At 34.4% G+C, this 12,928-nt stretch overlaps 1 protein-coding gene across 2 annotated transcripts; it reads left to right on the top strand.

The window, feature by feature from the left end:
- The first annotated feature begins 7,652 nt into the window (after positions 1-7,652).
- On the top strand, positions 7,653-11,732 carry LOC107459195 (probable WRKY transcription factor 32). 2 transcript variants are annotated; one of them, XM_016077413.3, is made up of 5 exons: positions 7,653-8,162; positions 8,262-8,317; positions 9,043-9,752; positions 9,869-10,027; positions 10,989-11,732. In XM_016077413.3, the coding sequence occupies exons 1-5, from the start codon at positions 7,907-7,909 to the stop codon at positions 11,347-11,349; spliced, it is 1,542 nt and encodes a 513-aa protein (XP_015932899.1). In that variant the 5' UTR covers positions 7,653-7,906; the 3' UTR covers positions 11,350-11,732. The 2 variants fall into 2 exon arrangements, with proteins under 2 accessions (XP_015932899.1, XP_015932904.1); XM_016077418.3 differs by having other exon boundaries at positions 7,654-8,162; positions 8,265-8,317.
- The last annotated feature ends 1,196 nt before the right edge of the window (positions 11,733-12,928 follow it).

Raw genomic sequence — 12,928 nt, 5'->3', positions numbered from 1 at the left:
AATTAGGATATTACAATATCTATATTATGCATCATGTAATTAAAAATTTTTTTTTTTTTTTTGGTTTTATAATTTTAAAATTTTTATTCTATTCTCTCTTATTTTTATTGAAATTTTTCTATCCCTTAATACAATATTATATTATAACCTCAGACATTATTTTCTGTTAATTGGTTCACATTAAATTAGTGTGTCCCAAACCCAAGAAAGTAGTAAGTGCAACATCCTCATGCTAATAAATTGTTGGGAACAAGATTGATTGGTTAGTATTTTTGAAAAATAAGAAATATCTTAACTCATTATATATAATATAAATTTATCTAGTATGTGTGTTTAATATTATTAATTAAAAAATATTTATAAAAAAATATAACATTTAAATTTTAAATGAGATAAGATTGTAAACGAAATAAAATTGTGTACTATATCTCGTTTATAGTATAAACGAGATACGTGTTAAATTAATGCGTTTATAGTGTAAACGAGATACATTAAAACAAATTTTCAACTGTTATAAAAGGATGTGCAATCATTGGCATTCTCTACATACATTTCACATCTTCTTCTCTTCCGTTTTTCTTCCAAAAAATAGGCAAAAATGTCTACTAGTAACGAATATGTGGTTGTCTGTGTGTACCCCAATTGTCGTACGAGAAACAGCGATAATGGGGTAATATTTGAGTGTGAGAATCCGTTACTATTGCACACTCGCTGCGTAAGTTCGTTGTTCAAGTTGAAGAGTTTGATATTGAGCAACCTTGGTGGTATAGACAGAAGAGAGATCGGAAGGGTGGAGTATAGGGTGCTAGCACCGTTGGGTAATGAAGGTTTTTGGTTTCGACTGTTTCAGCTCCAGAGCGACGAGCATGTGTGACTCATGTTTGACATCCATGGGAGAATCATGGCGGAACAAGTGATGGAGCTTTCTGTCGAGGTTGATGATGTTGGTGATGGTGGTTCTGTACACTCGATCTTTGTGCAGGATGACCCACCTCTCGCACCACCAGTGATTCATGTTGCTAGTCTAGTGGAAGAAGACATGGAGGTAGGTGAGGAAGACTCCGACGAATAGTATGTTACGGATAGCAACGATAATTATTCCTCTGAAGATGATGAGGAGGAGGAGTTTGTACCGGAGACGCCGATCGAGACAGTGGTGCGCTATGTTTTGCCTCCCCCCTTCACCTGCTTTCGGTGCTATCAAATATACCAAGTTACTATCATATATTGGATCTGGACGCTATGCATGAGAAATTTTCGTTTTTCAACACCGGAGAAAAAGATTACAACCTAAAAAATGGGGTAGAGTTTTAAGTCGGCCACATACTCAAATGCAGAGATGCAGAAATATAGGAGGTGAAGAACTACAGTATTCGCAGAAGTGTTGAGTACCGAGTGGTCGAATCGCACCGATTAAAGTAACATGCGCATTGTTGTCAAACTGCAAATGGATGTCTGTGGAGTCTCCATATTGCCCTCCGACAGAATCTCAAATACTGGTGGGTTTAAGTTTAATTGTTGCGTACTTACTCATTTATGATTGCTATATATTGAGTAGTTTCCAACCATGAATGTTTTATTTTGTTATGGAGGTCCTGCGGATTGGTGGAGCACAGAAAATGGTATGTCCATGCAAGCAACGCCGAGCCCCAAGATAACCTACAGCACCGCTCAAAGTCTTGAAGCAGTGACAGTCACCGCAAATGGACCAAATTATTCGACTTATCCATCATCAAGTACCCCTGATCAGTAATAAGATATAACACTTCGCATACTGTCGGAGTGTCTCCGGCCGTCCGTCTATAGCATATGACAATTTTTTTGGAACAAGATTGATTGATTAGTATTTTTGAAAATAAAAAAGATTTTTAACTCATTATGTATAATATAAATTTAACTAATATGTGTTTAATATTATTAACGAAAAAAGATTTATAAAAAAAATAACATTTAAATTTTAAATAATGTACACAATAAATTTAACACACACATATATATTATTTTATATATTTTAATATATATTTTATATTTATAACTAAATATATATAATTTTATAATACAACAACAAGAAAGCCTTGTCTCACTAGGTGTGATTGCCTACATGGATCAAACGATATCATTGAACTCTATCATGTATCATCTCTTCAGATATATCATTTACATGTAGATCTTGTTTGATCATCTCATATATGGTCTTTTTAGGTCTTGCTCTGCCTTTCACTCCTTGTCCATCTTCCATCTCATCCACTCTCCTGACTGGTGCTTTGTCGGTCTTCTTCTCACATGTACAAACCATCTGAGATGCAATTCTACCATCTTTTTCACAATAGATGCTACTCCAACTCTCTTTCTTATATCTTCATTTTTTTTCGATCCAATCGCGTATGACCACTCTTCCATCTCAACATCTTCATCTCTGCCACACTTAACTTATGTTCGTGCTTCCCTTTAGCCGCCTAACACTCTGTACCATAAAAGTATAGCCGGTCTGATAGCAGTGCGATAGAATTTACCTTTAAGTTTTAAAGGCACTTTTTTGTCACATATAAAATCAGACGCACTCTACCATTTTGACCAACTTGCTTAGATCCTATGATTTACATCTTGTTCAATCTCTCCATTATCCTCTATGATTCACTCAAGATACTTAAAACTTTTAACTTTTCGTAAGATATTTTCTCTAATTTTCACCTCTGTATTAGGGTTTTCCTTTCGGCGGCCGAACTTACATTCCATATATTCCATCTTGCTACGGCTTATGTGTAGACCATACCCTTCTATAACTTCTCTCCATAAATCCAACTTCTTATTTAAGTCTTTCCTTAACTCTTCTATAAGGACGATATCATCGGCAAAAAATATGTACTATAGCACAGGCTCTTGGATATACTATGAAGGAACTGCTTGAACTTAAGAAGGAAGGGTTGAATCAAGTTGGCTAAAAAATAAACGTTTTAAACTCTGGTTTTGCGGAAGCTAATTTTGTAGGAGATTTTTTTGTTTTGTCTCATACACAAAAAAGAAACAGAGAAGGGAAGAAGAGAAAGAGGCCAGCATGTATGGTGATTCGGATTCTAAGTGCCATGAATCCTACGTCCAGTCTCCACCACAACCATAGTGAAATTTTCACTATAATCAACTGATTACAATCATCAATACTATTGAATTGCAACCTAATTCAACTAGTATCTACCACTAAACTTTCTTCACCAAAGCTTAGCTTCCCAAGTGTGTCCCAACTTGGAAGGGAAACCTAAACAGATTCACACTTACCAAGTGCTATCCCAACTTGGTAAGGGGAACTGGTCCTAGTTCATTAACCCAAATACACAAAATTTTCACTGGCTCTTTCATGCATCTCTCTTGCCTTTTTTCTCATGACTTTTTCAACTCACATATTCAGCCTTTTCTCAATACAAAAGATGACACAAGATAGACATAATAAAAAAATAAAAAAATGAAGCACTAGTAGAAGAAAAAGAATTCAGCTCGATTGTAAAGATATGATGCTCTGAATTTTCTCTCTTTTTCTTGCTATCAAATGTTGAAGTGATGCCTCTTTTATATCTTCAACTTGCTCTCTAATTTGCCTCTTCCAATTCCTTATCTATCAACTCATTGAAGTTGTCTCTGAGTGCATGCAGTCCTTTTTCCATCTTACTCCACTAACTCTGCTGGTTGAAAAACCATTCCACCACCTCTGTTGTCATTGGATTTGCTTTCTTCCTTAGCATGCTTTTCTTTCTCCCTCTGCTCCATTACCTTTGCTATCCGAGGAGCTATCCTACTGCTTCTGCTCCTGTACAAGTTTGTGTTTTGCTCTCCCTTATTCTAAATGTTGCTTTACTGATATCCTTGTAGTGAGAGTGTCCCAACTGTTCTTGATTTTGTCTTGGTGTTACAGCTGTCCCATATTGTTGACAGATGTCCTTCTCTTTCTTCTTTTTGTTCGGTACTTTCTCTCTTGGCTCATGTATTGGTCTGTTGCTCAATTAGCAAGTAATGGGCTTAAGTGTTGGAACTGTAATACCTTAAGTTGCATAAGCAACACTAATTTGGGATGAAGCAACATATAAATGGGCCTGCATCACTTAGCACACATATTAAACCAACTTGAGCTTTCACCCCAAATAATGTTTGTCATCATATATATAAAACTCAACATTAAACTTAGCTCAACATACTTTGTAAGTACTTCCAAGACTAATGTGAAAAGGTATGGACTTAAGGATAATCCTTGGTGTAATCTTATACCAATAGGAAATTCTTCTGTCACACCACCTTGAGTCTTCACACTAGTTATAACCCCATCATATATGTCTTTAATTGCACGAGTATATGTGATCTTTATTCTCTTTTTTTCCAAAACTTTCCATAAGACATCCTTTGATACCCTATTGTACGCTTTTTGCCAAATCAATAAACACCATATGTAGATCCCTTTTATTACTACAGTACCTCTCCATCATCCTTCTTAACAGGTATATCGCTTCAGTGGTAGATCTGTCTGGCATAAAACTAAATTGGTTCTCTGTTACTTGTGTCTCTTGTCTCTGCCTTCATTCTATCACCCTTTCCCATAACTTCATGGTATGACTCATGAGGTTGATCCTTCTATAGTTTTTGCAATTTTGTATATCCCCTTTATTCTTTTAAATAGGTACCAAGGTGCTATTTCTCAACTCATTTAATATCTTCGTTGATCTTAAAATCTCATTAAAAAACTTTGTTAGCCAACTCAACCTTTCTTTCCATGGCCCTTTGAAACTTCAATCAGAATATTATCAGGTCTTACTGTCCTGTCATTTTTTATCCGCTTTAGAGCTTCTTTTACCTCAAAGTTTCAAATCCTTCAATAGTAGTAGAAAATTTGATATTCTTCCCTCGTGTATAACCGACCAAGATTTGGAAGAGTCTTATGTCTTTCATTAAATAACTCGTAGAAGTAACTCTTTCACCTTTCATTGATCTTCTCCTCTTGAGCCAAAACTTCTCAATCTTTATCCTTTATGCACTTAACCTGATCCAAGTCCCTTGTTCTTCTTTCATGGCTCTTTGCGATTCTATATATACATTTTCTCCTTTTTTCTCTTTGCGATTCTATATATACCTTTTTCTCCTTCACTTACAGCCACTTTTGTCTCTTTTTTAGCCGCCTTATATTTTTTCTAATTATCTGCATTGCGGCATAAAACTACTCATTAAAGTATTCTCTTTTTGCCTTTATCTTTTTTTGTACATTCGCATTCCACCACCAGGACTCCTTGTCTCTTGGTCCTATTCCTCTAGATTCACCAAAACTTTCTTTTGCTGTTTTTCTATTAACTTCTGCCACCTCCCTCCACGTCTCCTCCGCGCTTCCATCCCATTCCACTTTGCCTCTTCTCCTACCCATTTTAAGAAGTTTCTTTGTTCCTCACCTTTCATCCGTTACCACCTTGTCCTTGGGTTCTTCGTATGATGTCTTTTTCTTAACTTTTACTCAACGCAAAAATCCATGACGAGCATCCTATGTTGTGTTGTTAAATTCTCTCCCAAAATATTTTTACAATTAATAAAAAAAATTTCGGTTGACTCTCTTCAACAAGAAAAAATCAATTTGAGAGCTTGTCATGCCACTCTTATAGGTTATAAGATGTTTGTCTCTCTTTCTAAAATATGTAATTGCAATGAGAAGGTCAAAGGTTGAGAAAAAATTCAAAATAGTTTTACCATCGTTATTGACCATCTCGAAGCCATGACCTCCGTGAATACTTCCATATCCAGTCACTTCTCTTCCAATATGGCCATTTAAATCTCCTCTTAAAAAAATCTTATCTCCCGAAGATATTTCTTGGACCAAACTCTCTAGATCTTTCCAAAACCCTATCATGTGTTGCTCGTCCGAACCCACTTGCAGTGCATAGGTACTAATCACATGAAAAATACATCCTTCCACCACAAGTTTGATAGAGATAATCCGATCTCCCACCCTCTTGACATCCACTACGTCCTTCTTTCATTACTTATCCAAGATAATATCTACTCCATTCTTATTCTTCATCTTTCTTGTATGTCAAAGTTTAAATATGAAAGTATCAAACTCTTTAGCCTTTGTACCGATCTATTTTATTTTTTGTAGACACATGATGTTAATCTTTCTCCTTATCATGATATCTACCACTTCTATAAATTTTTCTGTTAGACTACTTATATTTCATATGCTAAATCTCAACCTTTTGTCGTTTCAACTTTTACTTTTTTTTTGTTAATTAACTTATTTATCCTTATTTATTTACGAAAATGCGAAAACTCTTATAATAGTTAGATAAAATTATATATACACTTGAACATTCTTTGAAAAAGAAAAAATCACACTAATTTTCTAAGTGGATTAGAAGAGGTTGATATCATTTAAACAAATAAAAAGGAATTATGATGGGTTTAATTAGATGTTAAGAGGAGTTTTGTAGTTTAATTTGTCCTATGTTCTTTTTGTTCAAACCTAATATCAAGGCCAATTAGATTGTAAAATTTGATGAAATTCATTGTAAATCTTCACTTTTATCTAGACAAATATTGACATTACTTTAAGAAGTGTTATATTTATGGAAGTATATCCCGGAAAGCATTTAATGTACATCTTTGAAAAATTAAATATCGTGTTCAATTTAGGTAAACAAAAATATTCAATAACAAAAGGACATTAATTAAAATTAGTCTAAATTTGATTTATTTAATATTTATTAATTATTTTTAAAATTAATAAATATTAAATAAAACAAAATTAAAATCGTTAATTAAAATTAAGGAAAAATTGTAGAAATTACCTTGTATATCATCTTCTTGAAACTTGTAAGTACACCCTAAAGTAGAATATTCGTTCGTGGGTGTCGGAACCCAATTCTTAAGTTGTTTTTCACTTTTTCCTCTCACCATTGGGTCGTTGATGCCGCTTCTTTCGTAATCTAATCCATGTAAATTACTAAATTTATTATGCTTCCACTATCTACCGAAGTTACTAAATTTATCATACATAAAATAACAATAATGTAACGAAGCTAATTATTTTATAGTAATTTAATCAAATTCATCGTCAACTTTCAGTCACACAGGAACAACAAACATATTTGACTTGGTCTTAGTATTATTACTATTATAGTATGCCCAATTGCCTATGGTATTATATTATGTTATCCCTAATCCCGATTTATGCTGTTGACTATTCTCCACTGTAGATTTCTATATTCAAAAGAGAAGAGAATATCTCATTAAAAAACAATTAAACAAATTAATGTTGATAATTATTTATTATAATAACTACCAACCATAATTACACAAAATTTTCTGCAATTATTTTACTAAGAGAGGGAAAAAAAGAGAGAAAGGCAGAGTGTTGTCAACATTGGATTTAAGTGTGGTTAATGTTGGTTTGACCAAAAAGTGTTAACAATGGTCCATCCGGAAAAGCAGAAGGAAATTATTTTTTCAAAAAGGAGTGTCACTGTGGAGAGTCAAAGAAGAAGACGACGACGAAGACGGAGGAGACTACTCACTGACGGCGTCAACAGAAACGGCAAACAGAAACGTAGTTATAGGAGCGTAACGGAGAGTGACGGCGTGTGTTACCTTGAAGCAGAGCACAAAAACAGAAGAGAGAGAAAATAAAAAAAGGAAGAAGCATCAAGCACCTGAGTGTGAGTGAGAGAGTCAATCTCAGTCAAAAAGACGCACAAACACATACATATCTCTCTCGCAAACTCAAAAACCCTTTCTCTCTTTCTCTCTCTCTCTCTCTTTCTCACACAAAACCGTTGCGTTTCGCTGAAATCCGAAACGCGCTGCGGTTACTTTCACGCTATCATAGAAACCGCTCGAAACTTCGGATTTTCTCGCTTGTTCGCTCTCTCTTTCTTCTGCGGCTGTCATGGCTGAGCAACCAAGCTCCGCCGAAGCTGTCACGGAGGGAGCGCCGGAGCTTCTCCCGAAAGAGAAGGATTCAGAAGGCGGCGAAGGTGGAAACGAACAAGGACAACAAGGGAAGGCATCAGAGGGAGAAGAACGAGCTAGCGAATCGCCTTGCGAAACTGATAAACCTCCGAAGAGTTCTGATAAACCTCCGAAGGGGTCGAATTCGGGAACCCTAGCTGCTGAATCACCTGTTGTGAACAATCGGAGTGATGGTACGGTTTGGTTTCCATGAGTATTTGAATTTTTTTTTTTTAATCTTCAAAAATCTAAATGAGTGATTTCTTTGTGGTGAAATGGTGCGGTTGGGGTAGCAGAATTGCAGGGGAGCCCTGCTACGCCGAATATGGATGTCAAAGCTGAAAGTAAGGTTAGAGCATTTCCATGATAACTTGTTACTATTTTTATTATATTTCTTAAATCGAGATTTTAAGTATTGTTTTGCTGTGATCGTTTTAAATTTTGTGGGAATCTCACTCTTCGTGTTCATCTGCTTGAAGTTGTAAACTGTACTTGAACATATGTGATACGTGAGAAGGGCTGGTTTTGGTTATGGTTAGAATTTTCTGAGCCGCCTGGTTTAGGGTTGTTCTTATCTTTCTTAATGTTGAGTGTATAGTCTGAGAACAGCACCGATAAATGAGAAATATACTTTGCAGATTAGAAACTTGGATCTGGAATGATCGATAGGTCATTACGATTAACCAGTTGGGGTTTGGACTTATGGTATTTATTTCTGAGGCCTTCCGTTTTCATTTTTTCTTTTAAAAATTTAAGTGGATGCCTATAAACTTCTTGTTAAGCATAATAAGGAATTTAAATTTGCCCTGCTAAATACTTGTTGATTGATCCCATACAAATGAGGAATGGAATTTAATAATGATGGTTTAAGAATGTAATACATGAAATTAGTTTTCTTGAATTCATGGTAGCATATTAGCATCTATGACTACGAGATGGTTTCATGGTGTACTGAACAATAGTCATTTGGTTGCTTTTCTTGCATTTAAATTAAGCATTAGCAAATTATAGGTTCTCTACTACCAACATAGATTTGGTTTCTTTTGCACTAAAAGTAGGTCATTTCATGCTCAGGAGACAGATGGACCTCGTGAAAAGGAAACTATTGCAAGTGAAGCAGTACAACCACCTCCAACTCAGATAGAAAATCAGCCACAGGTGTCTGCATGTTCAACTCCATTGTCAGAACTGTCACCAACCTCTGTTACACAATCTTTATCATCTGTTCCTAGTCAAATTGCCCCCAAACAGAAAATGCCACCTTTGAAGATTAATAATGTTCATGTGCCACAATTGGACAAAAAAATTCCTTCTGGTGGCAAACATGTTTCTTGTGGTTCTGTTGCAAGGGTTTCAGTTTCTGATGGTTACAGCTGGCGGAAGTATGGTCAGAAGCAAGTGAAGAGTCCCACGGGGTCTCGAAGCTATTACAGGTGTACTCATTCAGAATGTGCTGCAAAGAAGATTGAATGCAATGATGATGCGGGTCGTGTAATAGATGTTGTTTATAAAAGTCAACACAGTCATGATCCCCCACATAAGCCTAATTCTACAAGGGAAAGTAAGTTAGTGTCTTCCAGTGAACCTCCTAATGTAGAAAACAAAGTTTCTCAGCAGCTATCTATCAGAGGTCTGAAAAACTCTGATCCGTCTCCTTCAAAAGAAACCTTACAAGATGCACCTCGCACTGCTGACAAGAAAAGACCAAACTCATCTAATCTCAGTGACAATGGTAAAGTTATTTTGAAGGAGGAGCATGTTAATGAGCCAGAGCCAAAAAAAAGGTAAGCTTCCTTATCGGTTCATTCTCTTCGTAAAAATAATTTAGTCAATAAGCTTTTTATTCAACAGAGGTAGGATACAACGATTTAACATTCTCTCCTTTTAACTTGATAACCAGAATGAAGAAAGATGACTTAGCAGACTTGGATTCCCCTGTAAAATCTGGAAAGAAATCGAGGTTTGTTGTACATGCAGAAGGGGATGTAGGTATATCAGGTGATGGATACCGATGGCGCAAGTATGGACAGAAAATGGTGAAGGGGAATCCACATCCGAGGTGATAACCTGTTTAGATTGTTTCCTTTCTAGTTTATTCTTAATGTTGATTACTTGATTTTGTAAATTTTCCTTATAACGTAAATATCTCTCAACAAATATGTAAAGCTTTTATTTAGATTTAATTGATATTTAAAATAAAATAAAATAATCAGTTATACAGTGGCAAGCTGCATCCATTTTTCTGGTAAAGCAGTCTGAAGAAATTAAAAATGATATCTTAATCTATTGATTTAGGCTAATACTTTGTTGTACCTAATAAAAGCTCTCCTAATCTTTTATTATCTTTTTTTTATGTTTACAAAAGGTAATAATACTAAAAAATGTTGTTCCAAGGCTATTTAGGTTAAAAACGTTCTATATGATAATATGCTGAAAGAAACGTGTGCTTAGTGTCAAATTAACAGGTTTGAGCAACTGGAACATTTATGCACTTAATCACTTTGATAGTTTTGGATTAGGTGATTTTCATGGTACCTAAAAGGTAATGCCTAACTTGCCAAAACAAGTTAAAAATCAATATTTAATTTAAAAAGTATAAAAGTAAATAATTTTTAAATATTTAAAGTTTGCCATAAAAGGTAAGTTAGGCACTAATTAGGCACCAAGTAATAGACATCATAGAATTGGCCTTTGGGTTAAAGTATTTTTCGAACTGTTCTGCATGCTTAGTTTGTATTTGCCTCATTAGGAATGATGATTGGTTGAGACCTTCCCAAACAGGGAGGATAAGTTCTTATTATCTGAGGGGTCAAAATTGTGTTGGTGGTGTGGTTATCTTCCTCAGGGCTTTTTTTAGAAGAGCTGCTTCCTTTCTTCATCACTTTTTTTTTTCTTTTTTTTTTTTTTTTTTTTTTTTTATTTCTTTGTACAGGATATAGCATTCCCTTTTTGTTTTCTTTACTTTGGCTGCTGAAAGTGAAATTCCTTCAATTTCTTCTGATCATATCATGAATTTGCAGAAACTACTACAGATGCACTTCTGCTGGGTGTCCTGTCCGAAAACACATTGAGACTGCTGTTGATAACTCGAACGCTGTCATCATAACATACAAGGGTGTACATGACCATGACATGCCTGTGCCAAAGAAACGACATGGCCCACCCAGTGCTCCTCTTGTGGCTGCTGCAGCTCCGGCATCCATGAACAATTCGCAGTCAAAGAAGAAACCTGATTCTCCTAAAAAACAGAACAAGTCTACTCAATGGTCGGTGGACACTGAAGGAGAACTAAGCGGGGAAGCCATGGATCTTGGAGGTGAAAAGGCAATGGAGTCAGCTCGCACACTTCTGAGCATAGGATTCGAAATTAAGCCATGCTGAATTCATGTTTTAAGAGATCATACACTTGTATCTGTATAATTGGCAGGTCTCCCTGCTTGTTTTCTCTTTTTTTGTTATTATTTTATTTTTGTTTCCTACATAGTGTTTTTAGTGGAACAGCTCGTGTATATTTTCTTGTACACCATTTTAATTTGTCTGAAACAGTTTGCTAGTAGGCGAGCCCATATAGAATGGATTGGCATAGTTTCACTTTGTTCCCGTGCGTATAGAGGGCTGATTGTTTTTTCTATTTATATTTTTTGAGGGTGAGGAAGGTGGTGTCCGAACAATCATCCTGGGTTTTTCTTTAGGCTAAACCAAGAGGAATTGGGCTGAGATTTTGGGTTTGGCCCAAAAAAAATTCAAATTGCATTATGTGATTATATTCTGATATTTTATCTAACTTTATTTTATTTTTCAATTGATTTTGTAGACGTTAATATCCTATTATATAAGATTTAAGTAGAATTAGAAAAAATATGTAAAAGAAAGTCTTATATGATGTGATGGTGTGCGATCATACCATAAGATTAATTGAGAGAAAAATAAAAAGTATTTTAACAAGCTAAAAATGTGTTCTCCTTAGTCTCTACTTCCGTTTCGAAAACAAACAAGAAACAACCACCTAGTGGTTTTTGTCTATATTAAGTATTGTGATTGATTGTCTTTATAGTTGGCATGCCTATTTGGTAGTAGCTGATAAAACTTCTTAGTTGCTGAGTTATGCTTCTTATTCATTATTATATTGCTATCTACAATTGAATTTCAACTAATTTTTTGGCTATATAACAGAAAATGCGATCATATTTTTTTTTTATAGAAAAATAACCCTGTCACATGTCTTGTATTTGGAGTATCAAGCACTCATTCTATGTGACCAAAAAGGAACACACGTTAACTTAGGGGTTTTTTTTTTACTTATTTAAATTTAAACTAAAAAAAAGTTAATAATCTATTTTTCCTATTCAAAGATTTTTTGCGAGAATATCCTATTTTTGTTATTAGTGAATCACATTGAGTGATTAATTTTTACTAATTAAAATATGAAGTGCACTAAAAAAAGTATAACTTAACATCTTTTATATTGCTAGTAGATCGCATTGGATGTTAAGAAACTTATTTGTATTAAATGTTACGATGGATTGTCCGCTAAAATAAAATTACATACACTCATTTTATATTTGAATTTCAATGAAACCAAACTATTTTATTGTCAAACATATTTCTACTCAGGTATTAGAACTCTTTTAACTATTTTTTATTTTAAAAAATGCTGTTTCTTTAAATTTTTAGTATACATGCACCATCATTATTAATTTATATCCGGTTCATATTGAAATCTAGCAAAAGTTATGCTTTTAATACTGACTACTACATATTTACTTCAACTTATGATTAGTTGATTACTATTAATTAAAGAGATGAGATTAGTAAAACCAATAAAAAAAATTGTTCTGAAAAAACTTAAAAAAATTACAAGAATAACCATCTTATTTAGAATAATTATTCGGTTATTAAGGATAATAAACATTTGATATCTTATTCAATTGAACATTTTTAAACTCTTATTGTATATACT

This window comes from Arachis duranensis, chromosome 1 (assembly GCF_000817695.3).
Source record: "Arachis duranensis cultivar V14167 chromosome 1, aradu.V14167.gnm2.J7QH, whole genome shotgun sequence".
NCBI classification, from domain to species: domain Eukaryota; kingdom Viridiplantae; phylum Streptophyta; class Magnoliopsida; order Fabales; family Fabaceae; genus Arachis; species Arachis duranensis.
Note: the sequence above shows the minus strand (reverse complement) of the source record. Positions and strands in the feature narration are given on the sequence as shown.